Source organism: Periophthalmus magnuspinnatus, chromosome 11 (assembly GCF_009829125.3).
Source record: "Periophthalmus magnuspinnatus isolate fPerMag1 chromosome 11, fPerMag1.2.pri, whole genome shotgun sequence".
Classification (NCBI taxonomy): domain Eukaryota; kingdom Metazoa; phylum Chordata; class Actinopteri; order Gobiiformes; family Gobiidae; genus Periophthalmus; species Periophthalmus magnuspinnatus.
The window spans coordinates 25027130-25053603 of NC_047136.2; the positions used below are offsets into that span (position 1 = coordinate 25027130).

The window sequence follows — 26474 nt, forward strand, 5'->3', positions numbered from 1 at the left end:
TTTATTCTTCTGTGTTAAATGCACCTGTTCTAAATGGAATAAAACGACTGCCTTTGACAACCATCAGTTACTCTTAGTGGATTTTTGTATTTATTTGTAATGTTTTTTTAAAAAGCCTGAGATGGAAAATGGCACATTAAAATGGTACTTTGGGTAGTTTTCTTAGCAATGATTTTTCCATGGAGTGGCTGTACCCAATTTTTGTCATAATGTAGTTGAGCAAAATTTGTTTTTCCCCAGTACAAATGTTGTAAAACGCTTAGGACCAAACTCAGAACACTGTGTGCTGCCTGCATCTAATTATAAAGCATTTTCATCGTTCAAGAACCGCTCTGACCTCTGAAAGTTGTTATTTAAACATTTTACTATTTCTTTATTCCTGCCCAAACCAAAAGCTAAAGAATATTTTTTTAGCCACTGTAAAAAATCTTACACATCAGTCACTAACCCTTTTGTATTTATTGGTGTGCCAAGTAAACATAAAAACGACAAACTGCAATTTACACCAGCGTGGACGCCAATCATAACTCCACTTTCCTGCTGACTACATACTGCCGCATTATACAGCTTAGCTCAGCGCCTAGTATCTGCTTTTGATAAAATAGCTAACTGCCAACAAGCTAATGCGCTAACACCTGATAACCGCAGATCACTCCATGTCTGTCTGCTACCATTTCTTATATCTACTGTGATACTTGATGCATGTTCTCGTCTGCTACATCCAAGGCCTGTCTGGATAAAGAGGTAGAGGAGAGTAAGAGAGAAGGACAGATAGAAAGAAAGAAAGAAAGAGTGAGAGAGAGCGCGCACGGCCGATCCCCCTTGGAATCTGTGCATTGTTTCCCTTCTGTCTACGGGGGATTCTTATCAAAACGCTGCCAGGACCGTCATGAAAGGATATGGTAATTATGGAGGAGACACACACATGCACACAGGAGCACAAAGAACGAGGGAGTGAGAGAGAGAGAGAGAGAAGGAGAAAGAGAGAGAGAGAGAGAAGGCTAATGTAATGTGTCTGCTGAAGGGGGCTATTTACATACCCTTCCTCACTGCTTGTCACATTCAATTAATTACGCCCTGGCACGGTGACAACAATGATTAAAAGGAATGATGCAAAATATTTCTTCTAAGAGCTTTTAAAAGACGAGCCAAGTGTAATTTGTAATCTTTTTTATGAATCGAGGCGTATTTCTGTTCTTTGTGAGGTAGTAATTATAAGCTGTGAATGTGTGAGCAAATAGAGTAAAAAAACACGAGAGTGAGTTCAAGGACTTGACAGGATATTCTTGAATGCATAACTACAGTAAAGCAGATAACTTGTGACATTCAAATTTACTTTAACAAACACAAAGCTTAAACAAGGTCAGAAATTGGACAGGAAGTAGTGACACTAGCAGTGAGGTTGCCGGGCGCTGTTTGTTTATAGTCATGATTCTTGTACACTCGTAGCTTTATATTATTAAATAAAATCATTTAATTTTATTTACCTTTAGATTACAAGTGGTAATACAACATGCGTTCACAATTTTAATTTTAAACTCTAGAGTACAAATATATTCATACCATATAAGGCTGGATAATGAAACTAATTTTAATCGAGATCGAGTCATGTCTAATTGTCAGTGATTGGCTGATGAAGGTTGACTGTCAGTAAAACATGTGGTTTGGAGCAGAGTTTAGACTTCGGAGGAAGAAATTTGGCTATTTGTTGTGTTAATTGACTCTAATTAAAAGTCTGTATACTTTATGTTCATGAGATCAATATTGGACGTCATTTTCCTTTTGTTTTTGAAAAGAAAAAAGATCAAATAGAGTTGTAGGATTCAGAACATTGGTGTTGCATGTAAGGATACAAACAAGTGTATCACCACTTCATCAATCAAACTTTTCTAAATGAAACAAAACACAATTTTGGTGTTTGGAGCAATGAATAAGATAACATGGTGAAAAGTTCAACTCAGTTTTGCACTGTATAGTGCCTTTAATGTAATGATATTTAACCTATGTGATTTGGCTTTTTCTTCTTCTTTACTCCCCTTAGGGTTGTATTAGGGTAGTATTCAAACTAGATACTCATTTGAGCAAGTATCAACACAAAAACATTATATTAACAGGAGAGACATGAACCTTTCCTGAATACTTTTAGAATGATCTTGAGCTGTATCAGAACAAGTATAAGACACATAGACTAGTTACACCCATGGACCACTATGAACCTACCTGGACGATTGAGGGATTACACAGATATAAGGCCACATGGTAACAGGCCTATGATAGAAAGTACTATGATTTAATGTTGAAAATTACATTCAATTTAAAGAGTGTTTTTATTATCATCGTGGAGCTTGAGATTTTAGTATCGTGACAACACTAATTCCTCTAAAGCCAATCCTAATGCCAACTCTTATTTACTTTATTACACTTTTCTTAAGACAGGAGGTTGGGGCCTTACAACATTCAACAACACCACCCCATGTTGTTTGTTTCTATGATCTTCTGCCCTGTTATAAAATGCATTTCCTCTGAGCCTCTCGCTGTTGCTGAAGAAGCCTTTGCCGAAAACATGCCAGGCTGAATGTTTGAATGTTTGAATGCATGAGCGCGTGTGATCCGCAGCACCGCTTTATTCTGGCAGGCGTAGAAAGAACCGGAGCCTGCGGGCTAATGAGCAGCATCACAGCTCCCGTACCCACCGACCCTCACATCAGACGCCCCAGTGAAAGACGCCTATTTAACACTGTCAGATCAATTAGTAGGTGAAGAAAGCTTTTGTGCGGACCGAGGTACAGTGCGCTTAAAGGAATTCGTCTGGATTGTGTTATTGCGACAAAAGAGCGTGATTGTTGTGGCGTAGCCTAAATCAAACACCGGGGGAGGGATGTGACAGGCTAGCGGGGGGATTGGGAGCTGTTAGAGAGAAGGGAAAATACCCCAAGGGGCATGTGAATACAGAAATCTACATTTCAAGTAGTGCTGAGCCTTCCGTGGGCTGCTATCAATGCCGCTGCGCTAGAATACACCAGAGAAGACTAATTTCTCACTTATGACCCTCTGAATCTATTTGTCACATGAGGTCCTTTCAGCATGGACATTCATTCGCTGGGATCTAATTTTCAAGACAAAGCATCTGCCGCCGAAATGGGTATGTTTCTTGAATTGGCAAATTTAATTACTGTAGATAACGCTGATCCCTTTACGCAATACAGTTATTAATCTGTTAATACGACAAACGTGTGCGCGTGCTGATGACATTAGCAATAGCTCCCATCTGGATGACCAATAATGAAAAACTTTGACTTGAATCATGCACAATATAATATGCATCATCCAGGCTTAAGATACTTGGTACTTCCTGTAGTGTAAATAAATAATTTAGTTAGCTCTAGTGATCATGTATGCAAAATGGTAGCAGAGGGAGCTAGGATTGCATCTTTTATGCTGTGAAAAAGAAAGCAAGCAGTTTGTAACAAGCTAAAAACAAGTCTGTTTGTGGTAAACTGGCTAAGCTGTTTAACAGATGCAATTGGAGCACTGGAATGATCAAAGCAAGTTTGGTGATAATTTATGTACAGTAAAAATATAAGAAATGGAGACGTGGAGGTGGTTTGAGCTCTTAAGAGGAAAACATGAACAAACATGAATGAATGAAACTAAACACAACCAGATGTTTTTGTAGTAGTATTGCGTATACAACATTATAACATGTTTAGTGTTTAGCAGTGTTAGACAGTAGCTTTGAAGAACACATATTATGCATTTCTTGTATTGTTATTGGTCTTTAAACATAGTCTTGAGTATCTTTGCTTTGGAATTAAAATATTACCTACTAAAAACAGACAGACATTATTTCACAGCCTCGGTGCTTGATCTGGTGCAGCTTACTCACAGCAAATGGAGTTTACCACAGCAAAAACTATTAATATAAGTAATGAGGAACATGTATGTTGTTGTAATCTGTGACATCACCATCCTGGGAAAATTCAAACATTTGGTGAAGCTCAGAGACAAAGGACTTTTTACAGAGGATTACCGAAATCACGTGAATGAAGCTAAATACAACTCCAGGTATGTTTTTAATGAGGAAACCATATTCAGCTCAAAAAAGTCAATTTAGCATAATATGTGTTCTTTAAAATGCATGAGGGAATTTTGCTGAATGAAAAATAATCATTTTATAATTACAATGGTCACATGCAGTCTGTTGCTCGTGCTCCCAGTGTCAGTTTGTACACATCACTTATGACCGGGAACTCCCTGAATCCACTCATCACAAGAGCTCTTTTGAGCGTGCCTGTCCCTTCACCCCATGCCATTTTCTCTACAAACTTCGCCCGTGAAATCTCCCTTTCCCACTCTGCTGTTTGGTCCCCTTTTGTCCGCAGACATAATGGTTTGCTTCATCCAGATTAGACTCGTCTTTGACACAGCAGAAGCGGCAAACACACAGTGACATGCCCACAGTGATACGTAGATCTTTAAAAACATTTTTCAGCTGCTAAAGAGGGCAGGATAAAGATCAAAAGTGATATACCAATATGCTTAAACGTGCATATATATTTACTATTATACAAAAAAAATACCTAGATTTATCTTCTTTTTTTTTTATTCTGGTAAGATTTATTATTTTATTTCCTGGTTTGACACAGGCAGTGACATATGTAGAGGTTATTTATTTACCTGTCAATCTATGTTCCTACACTCACCTACCTCACGAGCTTTAGGCAATAATAGAAAAAACAAGACTCAGAGATTACGAGTGGTTGAAATTAGTTTCCTGTGCAGAGAGGATGGATAGTTTAGAGACAGGTTGAGGAGCTCAGTCACATGGGAGGAGCTCAGAGTAGAGCTGCTGCTCCTGCACATCAAGAGGAAACCGCTGAGGTGGCTCGGGGATCTGTTCAGGATGCCTCCTGGACGCCTCCCTAGGGAGGTTTTCCGGCCATGTCCGATCGGGAGGAGCCCCCGAGGAAGGCCCAGGACACGCTGCAGAGACTGTCTATCAACTGCCCTGGGAACAGAGGAGCTGGAGGAAGTGTTTGGGGTGAGGGAAGTCTGGGAGTCCCTAGTTAGATGGATATTAACAAGAGCCTAAACTTGTCTAAATTATACACTAGTTATGATTAGACAATTGCAAAGAGACGACAATACCTTTATTTTGTTAAATCATTATTTAGTTTATGAGAAAAATATGTTCCTTGTTTGTAAATTGTCCCTGTATTTTGTATTGAATTTTCAGTGTTGATGACACAGTAAGGGGTATTCTGTTTTTTAAAAATACAAAAGCCTGTTATATGCCATTTAAACAGCTTCGGAGATGGTGAGTGATGGCCCTGGCAGTCCATTGACTCTGGGCAGATTGATACAGTAAGATTTAGCACAGCTTGTGGTTAATGGCTGATTCCTTTGATGGAAGTGACGTTATGATTTTATTCAAGAACAATAAAAAGTTCTGCATTAAATATTTATATCTGGCCAAAATGTAACTTGCTCGCATTGTCTGAACATAAAAGAACAGTAGTGCTGCAAAATTAATCAAAATCAAATTGAAATCACAATTTAAATGAACACAATTAGCAACTCGCAAAGGCTGCAATTTTTGAGGTACCATAGATCAAGAAAAGATCCTGTTTTATTCTGCATAAAACTGCTAACTCTGTAGTTTAAAACTGTTGAAGATATTCCTAAATGTGATTCTTGTTTTAGTTTGTCAGTTGATATTTTAGTCTTTTTGTCAATTCTTCCGGAAATCCCGAATCAAAATCACAATTCGATATTTTTGTCACTTCCAAATTGATCAGCCCTAGTCATCAGAGCAGATTGTTTTAAAGAAATATTCTCTCGGGCAAACTGCAAAAACATAGCTAGAAAATCAAGTTATGCTGAATCCTAATAAGCCTTTTGTGCATTTGACTTTATTCAGATTTTCCTGATTGCATTAAATATACAGTGACCTTTGGTATAATATGCAAACTCTAGAGGCCAAGAGAAGCTGCAACAAAATAGCTGAATTACTAAAAGTGATCCCAGAGGAAAGTGAATCTGCCAAATGCTTAACCCATGCTCTGAGGTAATGGTATTTTAAAAGGCTTGGGATTTTTAGTGCCTGCTGTCGTCCTTTTAAAATACACACTTATTCAGAATATGCTATTACAAACCATTTTCACAATAATTTGTTCTGAATCTGATCTCACATCCAGTTTGTATAAATGAGCTTTTATGTCAGGAAGAGAAGAAGGCGATAAATTGAAATTACAGAGGCTGTTATTTGACCTTTTTATGGGGCAGGCTATAAAGACAATTATAAGCAGGAAAATCAATGAATAAGACACAAATTACAGCTATGCTCAGAGCCGCTCTTGTTTTTCACATAGCACTATGCTGTGATTAATTGCACTGTGAAATATGATCTTAACACTGTAGACATTAAAGATATGAAAATGTGTCTGTTAACAAAACGACTAAACAACACTAGCAGGAAAATTCAATAAATATAATGAACTGATACCATTTAAAATGCAAGATTTAGCTATAGAACAATTCCAAGTATAACTGCATTCATAATCTCCATTAAAATGTGTATACCACAAGGGTGTTGTTTTATTTCAACATTTTATTCCAACATTTAGACCTATTATGCAAAATGTACTTTTTAGAGCTTTTAATCATGTTATAGTTGTCTCCCCTTCTCTTTAATTCTCTCAAAGTTGTCTTTAATCATTTTCCAGTAATCTTTATACTCCAGTATTCAAGTCGTCATTGTTTTGATCTAGCCCCGTTTTCACTGCCACCAGTGTAAGCCCACCGCTATGGACCTGCTTTGTTCATGTTGTCATTTTGGTACAAATGTGACTCTGATGTGATGACATTTACAGCGATGTTAGATCCCATTGGGCACAGCACTTTTCTGATGTGGAAGTCAGAGGGCTCTTTTCTTTTATTAAGTGTTTTAGATCAATATTGTGAATTAAAATGTCCAAATTATAATCTAATGATCCACGGGTGTCATAGGTTATAACTATATAGCAGACACAAGCACAATTAGGGCTGCCGTGGTAACTGAAATATTGCATTGATCAATCACAGTGCACAAGGGCTCAAGTGACCATAGTAACTGCATTTTGCATTTTAATCAGGGTCCACGCACATGCCCAGCGTTTAATTTTATCATTCAACTATGTACCAATTCATGTTTACGTGGCTTTAAGCTGTGGAGACGCTGGGAATATGTATTGGAGGACAGTGGTGAGAGGAAAAGATGCCTCCGCCTCTTTAAGAAAAGCCATGTCCGTACTAAAGCTAAATGTTAGCGTGTCCCTTCAGTCAAAGGGCTCAAATCTTGAGCAGATGCAGGTTTACAGTGAGGGTAAGGGCTTTATGCGTTAGTTAATGGATGAGCAGCAGGCTTGAATGTAAAACCACTTTGGTAGCGTTAAAACCAAGTGAAGTTTGGCTCAGCACTCGGTAACCTGCACTCTGTCCACAGAGCCATCCACAAGTGGTCCGTCCCACATGAGTTTAGTGCAGGACAGCATTATCCTCGTAACTCATCACTAAAACTACATTCAGAGAACAGAAGTGACTTTCTCTGATGTGTGTCTGTTACACATGCCAGGCTGTTGTTTTATGTTGCTATTTTTCTAGTACAACCCCAGTTTACTTGTTTATTATGGGCCTATGTGCTGTGCCGCATACTGAGGCACATAAAGTTACCACTAGAGAAATTCTTTAACAGCGACAGCCCTAACGCAATATGTCTTCATAGGAAAGTCCAACTTGCTCCATGGACCAACGTGTGTGGCCTAGCATGTTTACATCTGCCAAATCTTGCCCCATTATACCCAAGCACTCTCCACCAAACTATACTGTACTCAACATGTGTATGAAATCTTGATGTTGTATAAACATTGCATGCTTTTCTGGGGAACAAAATACAGCTGTAACATTCTGTGGCTAAAGTGAAAAGCTCCAGATGAAAATGGATATTGAGCAGAGCTAACTTGCAGCCCCATGCCGAGTTTCGAATGACCCCATAAGTTCCGCTGAGTGAGAGAGCAAAAGCCCCTCTAGGTCGGGAAAAATACTTGAGATTGGCTTTGAGCTCAGCTGTGGCCAACATTTCTAAGCCTGGGAGCATGCACGCATCATTGAGTTCCTCTCTTTTCTCAGGCCTACAGGAAATGCCTGCACCTCTGTGACGGGCTGTTTGCAGTGTAAATCTGGAGACTGACACCTCACGTTTCTTTTGTCTGAAACAGATCATTCAATCCAATCCACTTTAATTATATAGCACCATTTATAAATAAACAAAGTGTTGCACGGACAAAGACAACAAATAAAACGGATTAAAATATATAGAGCTGAAAGTGGTTAAAAATATGGAATGAATAAAATCAAACTAATTAAAAAAATAAAAAAATATAGAAGACCACACAAGTTGGTGCTAAAAGCCAGAGAATAAAAGTGGGTCTCAAGACGAGACTTAAAACACTCCACTGTGTCGGCTGCAGCACTGAAATGTGGATTGGACAATACAGCCAAATCAGCTGAATTAAGCTCTCTATTGGCATTAGTGTCTGTATTCAACTTTTCACAATGTGCATGATTGCAACTTCTGAGCATTGCTTTCAATGACATAACTAAACATAACAGTTTCTTTAAAATAGAAAATCAGGTATCATCATTCACGAGCCACACAAGGACAGTTCTATTTTAACAGCTCTGGTTTTACTGCAGCCTCGATTAGACTTAGGAGCTACCGAGAGACATTTGTAACTGGCTTTTTGCAATGTCAAAGTGTTTGGTGACACTGCCACTCTCCCCTGGCTCTGTAACAAATGATTCAAGAATAACAATAGCTGAGTAGACCAAATGGCCAACAGTGAGAGCTCTTACTCTAGCAAAGATTGGCAAGGAGTCACCTCTGGTTTTCTGCACGCTCTAGGCTGAATACAAAATAAACACCACCATTCCCACCCTTTGGGAGTGTGAGCAAACAGAACGTGTGTGTGACAGGTAGGTGTGATTGCCCTGATTGGCAGTGTTTACTATTGGGATGACTATTTTATCCTTTAGCCAATTCATGCCAAACAAGGGCAATTCACTGCGCTGGAGCTAATGTAAATACGCCATAATCTGCCTATGCAATCCATGTGATTCACTGAGCCGGCAATATCTGTTCACACCCTTGACGCAGCACACAAAGCACACACAGAGCAGCAATGCCTCAGGTGTCACGGCAAACACTGAGCGGGCTCCTACCTGCAGTTTGGAGGGGGGTCCAGGGTGATCTCTGCTAGCTCCTTCTGGATTCTGAAACAAAACAAACAGAATTCAGGATAATACAGCTTTCATAACACGCCAGATCAACACATGTGAATATGATGTAAAGAGATGACATACTTTTGTAGGTCACAACAAAAGATTCAGATTAAAGGTTATGTTCACATGTGAGTCAAGACAAGCACGCCTAAATGGCCCAATCTAGTTACTTTTAACATCCTTTGTTCTTTTTTACTCAAAATATGATTCCATTACTCAGTCCTTGCATTTTTAAATAGTTGAAGTGAATATATGACCAAAATGTTGGACTTTTTTACAGTGGACCACAAGGATCTATCTTTGGTCCACTGATTATGTCATTAATGTTTTGAACATTTTCATTTAACTTTTTGTAACACCCCCAGCAATTTAAGCTGCTTATCAGTTCCAATTTTAAATTAACATCACTGACAAATAACAACAAATAGCAGTTAGTTGCTTCGGGCTGAACGATTTGGGGGAAAATTCTAAATGGAACCTTTCTGACTAGCACTGTGTTTTCAATTAGACTTGCGATTTATGTTTTAATAATAGGATTCTGTTCAAAGTTCACGTATTATAAATCTAGAAGAACTGACAAAAAGACTGAAATATGAACTGGTAGAGTAACATAAGAATCACATCTCAGAGCATGTTTCTACAGATCTAAACTACAGAGTGAGTAGCTTTTAAGCAGAATAAGAGTATTTAAGAATTATTTAAGTTGCTTGTGGAGGAAATCATGCTACTTCAAAAAGTGGTGCCTTTTGTGATTTTCTAATTACTTCCATTATTAATCTTGTAACCCAATAAAAGGTTGACATGTATTAAACAACTTTGTACATATGCTCAAATAGCTAAAAAAAATTGAATTGCACCATTTTCTACAGCGTGTTAGGACCTTGCTCATAATCAACCGCATGCAGACAGTTATATAAATCCGGGCTGAGAAATCAATCTTTGAGCGTTTACACACACTGAATACCGCACTGATTTTCTAATGAACTTCTGAGGTCTGCCGTTGAACAGTCCTGTCGTGCTATAATCAGCACGCCCCAATATTACTGTTTTTAAAAGGTGTACTAAACACCAAATACATTTTTTTGTGATACACCTTCTAAATGGGTTTTATGTAGTTCGTTCTTAACATGCTTCTTATTGTGACATTTTAGTGCAATCTTAAACTTAAAATACGTGTCTAAAACAGCACCTGTATCACCTCTCCGACGTTCCTGTAGACAGCACATATGAATCTCTCTGTTGAAAGTTTGCATGCACCTCACACAATTTTGACCAAGACCGGCCACTTTTGAACGGCCACAATAACGTACAACAGAGCCTCAGACTTCCTCAGCTTCACTCGTGGTAGAAACAATTTGGAGGTGAGTGCTTAAAGCTAAATCATTTCACTGACACGACTCCTTAATGAGAAACGCTATTTCAAAGAACACTACGGTAAACTGCCGCTTTGGTATGTCGGTGTGTTATTGTTACCTTCTTTATCTTTATTTATACAGTGGAACCCAATGGGAGCACTTGGACTCTTTTTCACTGGTGCCCTGTTCCACTTGCTAATAAGCAGAAGGTGTCTGTGCTCTGGTGCATTGAGGGAGACGTAAATCTCATCCATTGAACCAAGAAAAAAACCATAGTGTTTACTTTTGTCTAATGTTACACAGACAGCACTTGATAAGGTGCACAGAACACTACAAAACTATACACTATAAAACACGGGGCTAGAGTACTATGCCATTCCCCAAGAATGTAGGCTTTGGGCTGGGGCAAGGACGTAGGGTTGTGGGGATAATGAAATATTATTAGATAATGAAAAAGTTTGGATAATGCTCTATAAATGCGACTGCTGACAGCACATTATAGGACTGAGGACTACTTAGAATCGTGAGCCCAGCATAATTGTAGACTAACTTGTTTTGTTGTTTGTTTTAGACAAACAAAAGAGCTGTGATCAAAAAGACTCCTTCACTGAATGTTTCAGCACAGAGAATCCAGCCCAGGTAAATGTATCCTGTATAATAAAAGCTGGGTTTCAGATGATATTACATTCTATAGGCAAATAGTATGGCAAACTTATTACTAAAAGGATATGTCATATTATCTTTTTCTCAAGCCCACAAGCGAAGCTGTCGGATTCTTTACCTCCTACACCTGTTTGCTTGAGCAAGAGTGAAGCAACACTATTGTTTCTTCACTGTATTTGAATGGCAGAATGTGCTGCTAACATGATTGTACTTATCACTGCTGTTTCAGATTACAAACTGAAGAGGAACTTGTCTGAAAACATTCTTGTGCCATCCTGCTCTACCAACAGTCTGCACTCTCTGCATCATCAGCAGCTCCCCCTGTGCCTCAGATGTGTACATCGCAGAGGCTTCAGCTCATTTGGCATTTATGGAGGATGTTCTCTTCAAGTTCAGACTGTGATTATAATAATTATAACATATTTAAAGTCATACTTAGGTTCCTTTAAAAAAAATAAAGATGTTATTTTCATTTGACTCCATTCTTTGTTTTTGTGTTTGGTAAGAATATTGTAAGAAGTAATAAACACATGTACAGTAGAATTTAGGAGGTTGATGGCTAGAGGTAGAATTCATTTTCTATGGCTCAGTGTAACACCACAGCAGCTGGTCTGGTCTTTATTATTGCATTTATGTCAGTGGTAAATAATTTTAGTCATTTTATTACTTTAATCAAGTATTAAAATATCATGCACATCACAGCTCAAAGAGGCCTTTGTATTTTGCACTGTAATCATGGTTCTATAGTGCAAATTAATTCATTACAATGTTCAGATTAGATTTTGTCCCATAATTTTGCATAAATAATTGCATTGAGCTGACCTGTATAGAGGTCACAGGACCACAACACCTTTTTACATCTGTTTTAAACTCACCCCTTAGTGACACAATCAAACCTGCTTGTGTGTTTGTGTTTTACTGAATTGTCAAATCAATAAAATTGTCCCTGTTTGAATCTTGGGTGTTACAATAATTATTTGGGTGGTTTACCAAATTAGGGAGTAAGGGGTTAGCAGGGGGCAGTGAGGTGCTTTTCAAACACACAGGTCAACATAACAAAATGACCTCAAATGCTACAGTCATTTCTGAAGAGCTTAGTAGTAATAGTAAATAATAGTAGTTGTTAGCTAAGATGTTAGTGCCGCTTTAGCAGTTACTGCCTCGGCCGCTCTGGCTCTAGTCCAGGTAAAGAGGTGGCCGTGACAGTGACAGTACAGGCTCCGGCGAGTGCCGCAGAGAACCAAGATGCCCAACACTGCCTGGAAATAAGGGAAAAGACACACAAATATCCACTCTGGTTCTTGCAGGCTCTGGCTGTGGTCCACTCTGTGGTGGATAGTTTGACAGTTGTCAATCCCCGTCCAGAGCCCGCCCCACACACACTTACAGCACCGCTCGCTCAGTCCTCTGAGCACTGCCCACTTTGTTGCAATTTTCGAATGTGATTGTGGGTGGAGTAAGCTCTGGCACAGGTGTTTAGTTCGCTTTAAGTATGTAGGGATGATGTGGTGTTAAAAGGCCATGACGGTTAAAGTAGTTGTATCACATATGTATCTGGGCCAATCGCTCAAGTTGCCTGCAGCAATGTGCCCCCCGCCCCCACCCCCCACCCCTTTTTCTGTGCTGTTGGGAAGCTGTGGGGAGCGCTTCACACAGGCCCAGAGAAAAACAGGATTAATGAGGGGACAGAGCAGGTCAGCTTTCTTCCTGGTTATATTCATTACATAACTGACAGTGATGTGATTAGAAGTGTCCGGCCGCCAGGTGCTAAATCAGTGCGGCAAAACCACAAGAGAACGTTATTGGACCAACAAGGAGACAAATGAGGACAGAGGGATTTGACAGTGCTTCTCTTTATGATGTTAATTAAGGTGGATGCATTTTGCAAAGTCCTATGTCATGTTGTAAGTGCTGGTTGGGTATTCTCAAGGATATTTGGATCTCAAGATAATACAAAGACACAAAAATCACTGTCTATAATAGGCTTGTCAAAAGTCAAAAGTATCAAAAATCTGAAGCTTATCAATATTAAAACTAGTATCAAAACTATACTCATTTGAGCAAGTATCGATACTAAAAAAGTCACATTCACAGGACAGAAATGAACCTTTCCTGCGTTAGAGTGATCTTGAGCTGTATCAGAACAAGTATAAGTATACGCCCATGGACCTGGATGAATGAAGGATTACGTAGATAAAAAAGATAGTATAGAAGAAAGTACTATTATTTAATGACGAAAATGACAGTCTATTGTCTAAATAAAGAGGTTTTATTTATTATTAATATCACCATTGTGGTATTGGAATCTGTACTGAGTATCAAGTCTACATTTTTGCACTGTTGTTCTGATGCTGCTGTTGTTTAGATTTTCTACCTCTACGTATTTTATTTTTAAGTATATCTTTTTTAACTTTGTCACCACAGTAAGTTCCTAGTTTGTGAGCTGTATTCACTGACGATGGCAATAAAAGTCTTCTGATTCTGATAAACCTTAATATCAAAACTGAGTTACAATAGACATTTTTATTATTGACACTAATAGATAAAACTAATGTACTATTTCTAAAAAGTATTTGAGATGCACCTTCCAGCCATCGCCATTGGTTGGGCCTCACTCCAGAAGAAATTTGTGTTAAAAGTCCTGATCCTGAAAGTTAGCATATCTCATAAAATAATACCCATTTTTTCATATCTTCACTGTATTATAATGTCAGCGTTATGCACAGTATTACTCTACTTCAAACTCTACTTAATAACCTGTGGGATTGGACAGAAAAAGCTGTTACAAAGAACTAGTGCAATACCAGCCATAATTACTAGTGTAGACCAACTTGCTATCAAAAGGTGATTTTATGAAAGGCCTTGTGTTCATGGTGAGTAATGCTTAAAAGCAGTGAAGCCAGAGAACATCATGGGTCACACCACTTTTAGATAGCACAGGAAGTTATTTTGAGTGGCTGTGATTCACTGCATTTGAGGATGAGGACAGTCAAAACCTATTCATAACTTTACCACTTTACATTTTTTTCTATTTAGCTAGATATTACATAAATGTATCTAGGAGCTTTATGTATTTATATATTTTTCAACTAACATTCTATGTTAAGAGACTATGGAAACTGGCCAGTGCTTACGACGGAACCAAGTAAGCACCAAAGAACATAAATTTAGTTAAATATTACTTGATCGTGACAGAAACTACCGGTATTCAAAACATTGTATAGATTTTGTATAACATAATTCTATGTCCTTAATGTCCCTCTTAGATATTTAAGCTGTTCATGTCACCTTAGCACCTCTTATACCACCACAAATTACATGTAAAAATAAACTGTTATTAGTCTGAAATAAATATATAGGGCTCTAAAAGCTATTCACTTTCCCCCTGTCCCGGGCTACAAGTGTAAAAATACATTCAGGAATTCAATAAAACAACTAAAATGGAGCGGACTTATTGATTGGGCAGCCGGTTTCCTTAGCTGTTGGTTGGAGGAGACATAAAAATAATTTGCTATTGAAAGAGGAATGAAGAAGTGAGACAAACAGTCAATGCTGGCATGATGAATTCTTTCAGCGACGACAAACACAATTAATATGTGCAATAGTCACAGTGCCACAGATCTGTGCTGTGTAGCCTGGGGAAAACATATCTGAGACAGTGGAACAATACAAACCTTATCAAAAACATACAAAAGAAATGATTTTGTGTGGGTTCATGTTTTTAAAGGTTTAAATTAGTGTTCCTTTTTGTCAGACAGACAATTTGTTTACCTGCTTTACATGTTTCGGCTTCTTCCTGTAGCCTTCCTCAGAAGAGTCTTCTCCATGACTGTATCCCGTGTGTGTGATAAGGTGTATGCTCCTTCATCACAATTTATATTCCTTGGATGGCCTCTCTGATCCAGCAGTGGTATTTTTTGCATTTAGCACAGATGACCCTGACATCGTTCCGTGATTTTGTCTCTTGCAGTAGTTGGATATGGCTTGCTTCAGATTTTCCTGCTCTTTTGTTCTTTTCTTGCTCTTGTTTGTCTGTTCGGCGTTTCTTTTTCACACTCTTTTTGTTGTTCTTTTTTCCATTTTTTCTGAGGCTAGTATCTCATATATTACGTCGCATTTGTGGATCAGAAAGTCCCTCAAGATCCGCAAAACAAGGTCCAAGGAGCATAAATTGTGACCTTATCACACATGTGATGCAGTCCTGGAGAAGGCAGCAGACAGTAGGGGGTGTAAGCTTCCCCTACTGTGCAGCAAAACCAAGTAATGCAGCGACAAAACACATCACTACACCATCACGTGTTGCGTCTGAGAAAGACTACAGCAACTAGCCTAAACATGTAAAGCAGGTAAACAAACTAAAGTTGTTCTGATATGATACTGGTATCGGCAAAAGCTCCAATACTGTACATTTTTTTCAGGTACCGGTGAGTAATCACCGATCCAATACCACTCTGTATTTTCCAAAATGAGGACTCATAGATGCAAGCACTACCACTTTTGACGTCTGCAGCTAATGCTACCGTTAATGCTCACATTGATGATTTTGGTCTTAAGTACTTGCCGATACCGATACCTGAAAAATTTACTATCGGAGCTGCTGTTGATACCAATATCAGTAGCGGAACAACCCTAGTTTACATGTACTGCACCCCTTTAGCCAGGTATGAGATTTGAGAGGATGATAATTGATTAAATTTACAGAAGATAACAAAAAACACAAGCACTGTTACCAAGGACAGGATGACATAAAATTAAGGCTGGGCAGTGGGCAATTGGTCAAATTAATCAAATCAACATTCATTCATTTTAGATTGTGAATCTAGAATGAAGAGTCTTGGGTCTTTTCAAATCGAGACATCCTCTGTCAGTAAAAGCATGTGGTTTGGAGCAGAGCTCAAATTTGGAGGTATATGTTTTTCTGTCAATTGCAGTGACTTGCATGTCTTGTTCATGAAATTTATATATGGAAGGCCATTTTTATTTGGTTTTAAAAAACACCAGAGGTGCATGGAAAAACAGAAGGGACATCCAAATAAGTTTGAACAAAAAACATTCGATTATGAAATATTCTGGGAGAATTCACTTCGAAGTGCTCCAAGGGTACAGCTGCTCTCTAAAACAAGTCTGTCATTGTAATAACCTCAAAGGTCTTGTTACAAAAGATGACTCGACCTGACACTTGCCAAAAGTGAACACAGCTCGTGACTACAGTGGAGGGCTATAGTAAAATCAGGAAAACACACACTTCTGAAAGTCAGAAGGAACAGTGACTCACCATCTCTGCTCACAACAAAAGATTTGGTTCAGAGCCAAAGAGACTGAAAACACTGGACAGTGGACAAGATTTGATAAACAAGTTATTTTAGGCTGCAGAAAACATGAAGTAAAAAGCAATTATGTTATGCAATCCTGTTATAAAATATGCACAAAGGAGAACAATTTGAAAGCAATTTGAATGGACACAATTAGCAAATCACATAGACTGCATTTTTTAGTACCATTGTTTCCTCCACAAACAACTAAATATCCTCTATTATTCTGCATAAACATGTTCTGAAATATGATTCTTGTATTAGTTTATCAGTTTATATTCAGTCTTTATATAAATTCTTCTGGGCATGTTTAAAATGCAAACTTTAAACAGAATCCTATTATAAAAACATAAATCACAAATCACAATTCTGATCAGAAAGATGCAGCCATAATATACACCACATCCAGATTAGAACTAAACTTGTACTAAACCCAGACCATGACTCAACCAGGATAAGAAAATGTCCAAACTAAGTCTATAAACCTCTATGGTAACATGCCACACAATATTCTCAACACAACTTTGGATCGTCGTTGTTTTCCCTTTTGCTTCAAAGTTGTAGATTCTTTAGATATGGAGTCAGTATGGGAAATATCCTCCAGTATGTGTGCCCAGAGTGAATGAAGTTTACATGCAAGCCAAAAAAAACATGATTTAGATGGCAGAACTCTAAGCACGTTCTCAAGCGACAAAAAAGGGGCAGCTGGAAACACTAAGAGATTCTGTCAACCAACCAATGCCTACATTTATTTGAGATAGCATCTGCTGAAGGTACTGAAAGTTTTTGCAAAACGCATTCACATTCTCAGAATGCAAAAACATATTGGAGGATACTTAAATTCCGTTTTCCTTAAAAGAGGAAAAGCACAAGATGCACTGCGGTAGATCTGTCACCACTATATCATTCAGATACGGATGCCAAACCAGCAGAGCTAATAAATGTCAACCTCAATGTAAAGCAAGAAGAACATTCACCTGCTATAAATCAAAGCCTCTGAATGCAGAAATAATGACAGTGTTATATCACAATACTGTTTTTTGATCTGTATGTGTTTTCTAAGGATAATAAGGATTCACTGGGGCTACGATAATATTGTTTTATTTACAGCCAAAATAATATTGTGAAAAAGTGCAAATGTAATACTGTTAATATAATTAGGAGCACAGTGGACAACTGAGTGTTTGTTCTCAGCATCAAATCAAGAAACTTGCTATTTGTAAAGGGCTAAAGTGTTTCCAATCATTAGGCCTGTCACCATAAAAAATTTTGAAGCACGATATATTGCTACAGAGAAATATCATGATAAACGATAATATTAAAACTACTTTATGCCGCTGACACAATTAAATGTTTTAATAGACGGTATCATTAAAAATGATTTAAATGATTAAAAAGCACGAGGACAAATTAATAGATTGACCAAAAAGTTTGTCCTGGAAGTTACTTTTTCATCCCAATCTTACCGTATTACATAAAAATTGCAGAAATCTCCCCACTATTGCAAGAAAAATGTACACAAGATAAGTATTGAGCCCCAAAATATATTGTCCCAGCTTTCATATATTGAATGATAAGTTGATATAGTAACAGTATCGTGACAGGCCTAAAAATCACTCAAAAAAAGCTTTTGTTGGTCCAAAGTCACCAGTTTACCAATTTCCAATATTGCAAGAACAGTTCTGCAAATAGGATACTGTAATTGTAAATGTATATATAATGGGATATTTTATATCAAACATTAAACTTTTTTTAATCAGTTGCTGGGACACTTGACATGACCAGCACCTAAAGATCACTTTGGCTCTAATCCAGCATATGATAATTCTAACAGCAGTTACAACAACCCTTACAATTCACACATACTTTGAATAAGTACCTTCACATTTCGCTCCTTTACATTCTGCTGAGGCTATATGAATGGCTGGAATAGATTTCAACGCACTATGATTGAAACCAACTCTTAAGCAGGTCGAGGTGGTTCCAGTGATTTCCTGTGGCCTTGATGGAGAAAAGGATGGATAGAAAGACATAATCAGCAAAAGGGTCATGTAATTTGATCTTTACGTTCTTGTCTGGAGCGCAGGCTAAGGAAATGTATGGGCAGTATATCCTGAGGTGGCACATTTAGTTGAAAAAGGCAGGATACTAGTTAGCCGGAATATAGCTGAATAATGAAGGGGGAATTCAAAAAGGACAAGACCGATTAGACTGATCGTTTTTTGGTCATTCAGTCTGACCTCTTTAAGCCAACACCTGCTTTCTCTATTGTACAGTATTCACCTTATTCCAGAAGTTGCCGTGGGAGCCGCCATTGTCATTCGGGTTGTATTATTTCGCGTAGGGCTGTCGATCTTGACAGCAAGTAAGGACTACAAACCCGTTTTAAAGCCTCCCAGAGAATTGGTGCATTATTGACCTGTTATTCACATGAACAATGAACATTTTACACAAGTGAACCTACTTTATGTAATATTTTAGTGGTAAATTCTCTATTGAAATGAATGGGATTTCTGCTTAACCGGAAGTGCCGCCACAAAGAAAGTACAGTTTAGTCGCATTTACGGCAAAAGTAGGCCGGGCAGAATAAGGTAAAAACGAAAATTCCAAGTGAGTCTGTTTGCTCTAAACTATTACATTCTGCAAACACTGACAAATGTGTTTCGGGTAAGTTTTAATGGTGGAATGTAGCACAAGTTTGCCGGTTGCAGACGCTGGTGAATTGAAATCGTAATGTTCTTCTGAGACTTAATAATGAAAGAATTCCCAGAAGTGATTTACGTTTGATGTGGTTAAAGCTATCGGAGCTAATGTGGAATCATCTTTGTGTTGCTTGCTTGTTCCACACTGCATTGCCTTCACATTTTTGCCAGAGGTGTTTCATTGCCACAGAAGTACACATGAGAATTGTGTAAACTAGGGCTGAACAATTTGGGGAAAATATTAAATTGCAAATGTTCTGGATTTATTACAAATAGATTAGAATTTGTATTCTAGTAGTAGGATTTGGTTCAGGGATGTAATTTTTAACATGTCCAGGAGCATTAGCATATCAGTGAAGACGGGAATATGAAGTGCTATTCCAAGAATGTCTTTCAGATCATGTTTGTAGAGATCTAACACTACAGGGTTAGCAGGTTTACCAGGGGATATTTTGTGGTTTGTAAAGACATTTTTGTTTAAATAATGGACACCTGATTTACTAGACGTAATCATTCAAATACATGCCATTGCAATTTTGAGCCAACTGCAATTAATTTCTAGTTTTTCCATGGTTTAGCACCAAAGTACATCTCCCACATGTTAGTATTATGTATCATATCATTTTGCACTCTGAGGACCTCAGGGACTGGCCACCTGCTGGTGCCAAGAGTCTAATCAGTGTTTGAGTTTTATGCAGCTAAAACCTGGAACAGTCTTCCTGAAGATGTGAGACAGGCCTCTACTTTGACAATATTTAAATCCAGGCTCAAAATGGTTCTGTTCATCTGTGTGTACCACTGAAAGGTTTTTATTCTGCACTCTTTCTTTAATGACTATTTCTGTTTTGATTTGTTTGTATTGTGGTTTTAATGTATTTCTTAATCTGTAAAGCACTTTGAATTACCTTGCGTACGAATTGTGCTATACAACTAAACTTGCCTGAAGCACCAATAGGAATCACAGTACTAATGGATAAAGCCGACTAATGTGTAAGTAGGCTGGGGAAAAAAATGACACTGGTGACCTGTGATTATAGTCTCACAATGTAAGCATAGCAACGTTTTGTGCAGACCTTAACCTATTTTGCATCAGAAGAGCAACATAAACAGGTCTTCAAATTCTGTGTGATAAAAAGCCATGATTTAAAATGAAAATAACTTTGAAGTTACAATTTTTGGAAAAAATATGTGCAGGCTGGATGTGTACATTTTAAGGTAACTCTAGCTTGTTGAAGTCCCTGTTTATTCCTGAGTTTAAAGGGTACACTGCTCTGGGAAATCAAAACTGTAAAAAGCCAAAAACAAAGATAATGGTTCACGCATAGGCTGGCACCGCAAGAATAGCCAAGCACTATTTAGATTTCCATTTCAAACAGCCATTTTCACTCCTAAAATGAGTGTGTGCTATTGTAAAAGAAGGGGAAGTGGCTGAATAGCTGGGTGCACCATAAATGTGGCATTTAATGAGGCTGTTGGCTGCATAGAGGTGAAAATTACAGTTTACTAAATGTTATTTTTTCAATGACCAATTACACTTGCAACCTTATAACTGTACATTAAGTAGGGATGGGCCGTAATAGATTTTTGAGCCAGTACCACATTTGGCTTACTGCTGTGGCTGATAACTGATACCAATATATATATCGGTCAGTGACGATATTGGAATATATTGCCCATTTCTAAAATCAAGGGACTCAGGGGATTAGACACACACATGCATACACACACACAAGATATATTATTTAATAAAAGCAGCTCTTGTTAAATGCCAATTTAGATAAATAACCAATAATTGCATTTTTCATCTTGTTAATTGTAAAGCAGCACAATGCTTTGCTACAACTGAAATGTCTTGAGCCATTTTCCTTTTATTACAAGCAAGACAAAAACAGAACAGAATGAAACAGAAGATTAAGCCTTAGATAAGTCTTATTTTCACTAATGACAACAATGATTCTAAAACAATGTGATAAATGCCCCAAGAAGACCCTGCTTTGGTCCATATACAGTGAATACAATTTAAGCCTTCTATAATGGCCCTAAAGGCAGGCTCATCTAATGCGAGCTAATGATAGAGTAGGTTCACTTCAATCAGCCACTGGAAACGATTGTGTTATGGTAAGTGAGTTGAAAATGGTCGCGCTCCCTCGGCTGCACCGGGCCCTCCCTCAGGCACTGTCATAAATTCCATGGCTTTGTGTAATTTCAGCTTTAAAGAGGCATGAGCCATGTCATCCCTCCTCGCTCGGCCCGGCTTGCTGAGGTTTTTTTTCTTCAGAGTTCGCGGAGAAAGCAAAGAACATTTGTGATCCTTGTAGAGCTGTAATGTAGATGTGTAAAGACAAGAGGCCTGAACAATTTGGGAAAAATACTTCACAGCACTTTTTCTGACAAGCATTTAGCTTAGGTTTGCAATTTATGTTTTAAGAACAGGATTTTGCACAAAGTAGCAACTAATGATTATTTTAGAAGTCGAATAGTCAAACGATTATTTCTATTATACATTCATTTAAAAAAAACAAAAACATTATCAACCAAATAAAGGTTGAAATACGTGACAGAAGGCTTTGAAATAGAGAATATTAGAGAATTTATTTTAAGTGTATTATCGGTGAAAATTAGAAATTGATTTAATGCTACTTTCTTTGAAATAAAAAAAAATAAAAATTATATATGTTTCAGAGTATGTATATACCAGATAGAGATTACAATCAAAATACGGGATAATTCGATAATGTTTTGTGTTTTTGTAGTTGACCATAATTATTTTATTAATCATTGCAGCCTTTGTTCAAAGTTCACATTTTAAATGTGTCCAGGAGAATAGACAAAAAGATTAAAGTATAAAACTAACAAACTAATACAACAATCACATTTTAGGACATATTTGTACAGATAAACTACAGGATTAACGGAACTAAACGTGTCGTGTGTTGAAACATTAGAGCCGTGGATGTCGGTCAGCGGTGTGGAAGTGAAGCAGACACAAAGGCGAGGCTGATTAGAGGCGACTTGTTCACTGTAATGAATCTGAGCTGGTGTTGTCAGTCTGCTAAAGACAGGAGTCACTGTCACATAAAACAAGAGTCACTGGAACCCTCCACTTGTACGTAAAGATGAAAATATTTCTTTGTGTTTTCAGTGGGTTTTAAAGATGACATATTATGCTTTTGTCTGGTATATAGTGATAATCTATGACACCTGTGGAATGTTTTGTTTTATTTTGGACATTTTAAATGGCAATATTCATCTAAAACAATTTAATAAAAAACAAGTCCAAGAAACAAGTCCACAGCAGATCATGCTAGTGAGCAGCAGAAAATAAAACTGGAGAACAAAGTAAGTAAAGAGCAGTGGGCGTATACTGGAGGCGGCGAAAAAGGGGGTTGATCGGAGCAATTAAGTCTTGAATGCAAAAGAATAAAGATTACTCAAACATGCATGACATGCACAACTTCAAGAGGGTAAAAGAAAAAAACAACAGAGAACAATTAGAACAAGATTTAAAGCTCTAAAAAGCTGGCTTTATATAATGTCCTATAATGACCTTTAATGATAGTCAGGATGAAAGCATAAGGTCAACCAGGAAGAAGAGATTTTTGCTTCTTCCTTCTATTCTCTGTCAATATGGTTATTGTATTTTTTTAGAGATATGCAACATTAGAATAATAAAAATAATAATAATAATGCCTTACACTTGTAATGCGCTTTACAGGCTTGTCAAAGCCTCTCAAAGTGCTACACTATAGTAATTATTCACACACACCACACTTGGTGATGGTAAGCTACTATTGTAGCCACAGCTGGCCTGGGGAGACTGACGGAAGCAAGGCTGCCAATCTGCGCCATCAGCCCCTCCGACCACCACCTATCATTCATGCACACACTTTCATACTAGGCAATGTGGGTGAAGTGTCTTGCCTTACAGAACTTGGTCCGAGCAGGACTCGATCCTCCGACCTTCGGGTTGGGGGACCAACACTCTAACCACTGAGCCACTGTCGCCCCTTAAGTCTTTCCTCTAGGCCAGAGGACTGGCATGGTGGTGCTGATAGTTCTATTTTTATTGTATGTATATTATTTCATTTGTCTATAATTGCATTACAACAGGCTTCTGCAACTTGCTGCAAATGACAACTGACAACTGACCTCCACCTAGTTCCACCTCAACAGCAGAACATCCACCTCCTCAGCCACTCTGCCTCCTTCTTTAGTTTCTCAGAATGAGGGATGTGTTCCATAAGTAATCCACTGTTATCTTTTTTCTACGCACCTGCTAGTGTAAGAGCAGACATCCATCAATGGATATGTAAAATTGTGAGTTCTTTCAATTTTATAAAGTGTTGTTTACTATCCATATATTCATCAATTAGTGTCACCAAAAGTCATCTTGAAAAAAAAAATAACTGAAGAATGAAGAGAGAAAGAAAAAATCCTCTGGCCCATTTCCAATGAAAAATGTCATCACAGGTGATCAATTTGTTTGGACTTCTGCCAATGTCCCTGAAGAATGACCTTGTTATTTGAAACTGCTAATTTAATGCAACAATTTAATAAAACATATCAAGACAAATGACCTTATAAAATACCCATTGTGTGGCAAGGCTTCCACTGCCAGGAAAGATCTTTTGTCCTTTGTTAATATAAGTGGATTTACTTAGCCACCTACGCAAAATTTGTTAAGCTATTCCCTTTTGTTTTTGGAAATAGAAAGAGTCAAATCTCAATTATCCTGCAAAAAATGCCCATAACTGCACCCAAAGGTTGTTTGGTAGAAATCACAAAACATTTCAATGACAAAACAAGACATCCAAGTCAAGAAAGTAAATCCATTACTGAATTCCAAATGTTTTCAATAGCATAAAATGAAAATTTGTTTCAGTGGAAAAGAGTTTGCGAGAGCTGGACATTTCTTAGACAGATTCAATATAGCTACTTTCTCATTTTGTGGTTTGGAAATCTTGAATTACAGCTTTAAAATACAGGGAAAGAAATGGCACTTCTGTAATTATCAGATACTACATATTATCTTATTTCTTGCAGCCCTGCTTCCTACAATATTTGGACTTGTGGTTAGTATTTCAGTCTCTTCTTTTCAATCTTGACAAATCTCCCGGCTCTCTCCTTTGGTATACTGTGTGGTGAGTGTTTTGTCCCAAACTGAATGAGTCCTTGAGCTCGGGCAGCAGTGTAGTGCACAGCCAAACAAACAGCACAGCGCTCTCACAGTGAGCACGCCTGGCTCTGCGTTAGTCGTCCTCCTCAGCGGCTTTAGGATGTCTTCACTCCTCAGCGCACATCGATTTGCAGCATCAGCTCAGATCTGGGAGCTGCGCCGCAGGAGGGTCAAAATGGCTGATTGCTAAGATGTCGAGGCTTCAAAATGCATATATACAGTACAAGGTGGTTACTTCAAAGGAATTCATGTTGATGTTGGGCAAATTAAAGGCCATGCCAAAAACAAGGTGAATAATATCAAATGAGCAAAACATTTAACAAATTAAAAATGATTTACTATTGGAGCCCAGTGCCATTGCCAAGAAACGGACTTTCAACACAGAACAACTCACCAGCTACTCAGGTCAAAAGTAAAATCAGATACTAATTGATACTAAAACTAGTATCGAAACTACATGCACAACCTTACACATTCACAGGACAGAAATGAACCTTTCTTGAATAGATTTAGAATGATCAAGAGCTGTATCAGACACATAGACTAGTATACACCAATGGACCACAATGGAACTGATACCACTGAGGGATTGCAGAAATATAAGGCCACATGGTAAAATAAACTAAAGGACTATGATTTAATGTTGAAAATTACATTCTATTATGTAAGTAAAGAGTTTTTTTTACTATCATCATGGTATTGGAATTAGTATTGAGTCTATTCCTTAGAATTGAGTTTGAAACTTCAGTATTGTGACAACACTACCAATTCCTACTTTCGTTTAAGCACAATTTGACTTTTCTATGGAGTCAATCCAACATTTTTTAAATCTAGCCCAAAATAAAGAGTTTACTATTTGCCAACTCTGTCTAGACACACCACTCAGTTATTCTAATTAGCATTAATAATATTGTACAAACAAATGTTCCCCGGTAGCCTGATGAGCCAAAACTTTTTTTTGTCTTGTATCATTTTATTAAGCAATTATGTTGGATTTTGTGTAAAAAAGACCCAGCACAAGACAGCCATTATTCAACAATTACAGTAGTTTCATTCAATTCAAGAGGAAGAAAATCCTGTTTACTCAACCAAATACAGCTTTAATGCCAGAGTCCAGAACAGACTGTACCTCTTAGCGCTGGTGGAGAGCTTAGCGGCCGTCTTGCTGGAGATCTTGGCCTCCTTCTTCTTGGGTGGAGCCTGGTCCCTCTGCTCCTGGCCAGGCTGCTCTGGGGGGGGTGCCTCCCTCTGCTCTGCGTCCGAGCTGCCCCCGCTGGTGTTGGGGCTGTCGTCCGGCCTGGGCTGCACCTCACTGGACATAATGATTCTAGGGGTGCAAAGAGAATAAGAAGAGTGATGGTATTATAATGTCATATAGTAAGGTTTCCAAGTTTTAAGCAGTTGGGTTCCTGGGTTTATATTTTCTTCTTATCTAACGCAGTGTTAACAGAAGCAGCTATTTGAGAAGGATTATTCAATTAAAAGGTATTCTGTTGGATCAGAACCATATAGAAGGAACTGCCAGGTACACCATGTTCAGGCACGTAGTTGGATAGGAATCATGTAGAAACTGTCTCTGACTATTCCCGAGAGTTGTTTCTCTGCCATGGTTCAGCAGAGTGGGAGATGGGATTAGTCGGGCTAACAGTACACACTAAAACATGTTCCTCACCCATGGTTCAAAATCAGGTTAGGGTTAGCACCATCAACGCTTTGCAACTTTCTGGAGCTGGCATGTCATCTGCATGATTCAATGAAAATATTAAGTTAAAACCATACTTTGAGACATTCTCCATGGAGATAGACAAGTTTTTTTGCCATACTGTGGAATTATAAGAACAGGAACAACATTTTTATGAAAACAGGCAGGTCCAAGTCCCTACTCTCAGTCAAATAAAAGTCAGGTTTAAGCTTAAGGAGATGCAAACCTGTTCATAATAAGATGCAT

General features: G+C 38.1%; 1 protein-coding gene across 1 annotated transcript in view; it reads right to left on the reverse strand.

Moving 5' to 3' along the window:
- The window catches only part of LOC117378586 (ubiquitin-conjugating enzyme E2 E2-like), a 107054-nt gene that overhangs the window by 74336 nt on the left and 6244 nt on the right, over positions 1-26474 (reverse strand). The window contains exons 2-3 of the mRNA XM_033975212.2: positions 25656-25853; positions 9259-9309 (exon numbers count right to left, since the gene is read on the reverse strand). Of these exons, the coding sequence (XP_033831103.1) occupies positions 9259-9309; positions 25656-25846 (242 nt within the window). The 5' untranslated portion in view covers positions 25847-25853. The remainder of the gene's footprint in view (positions 1-9258; positions 9310-25655; positions 25854-26474) is intronic.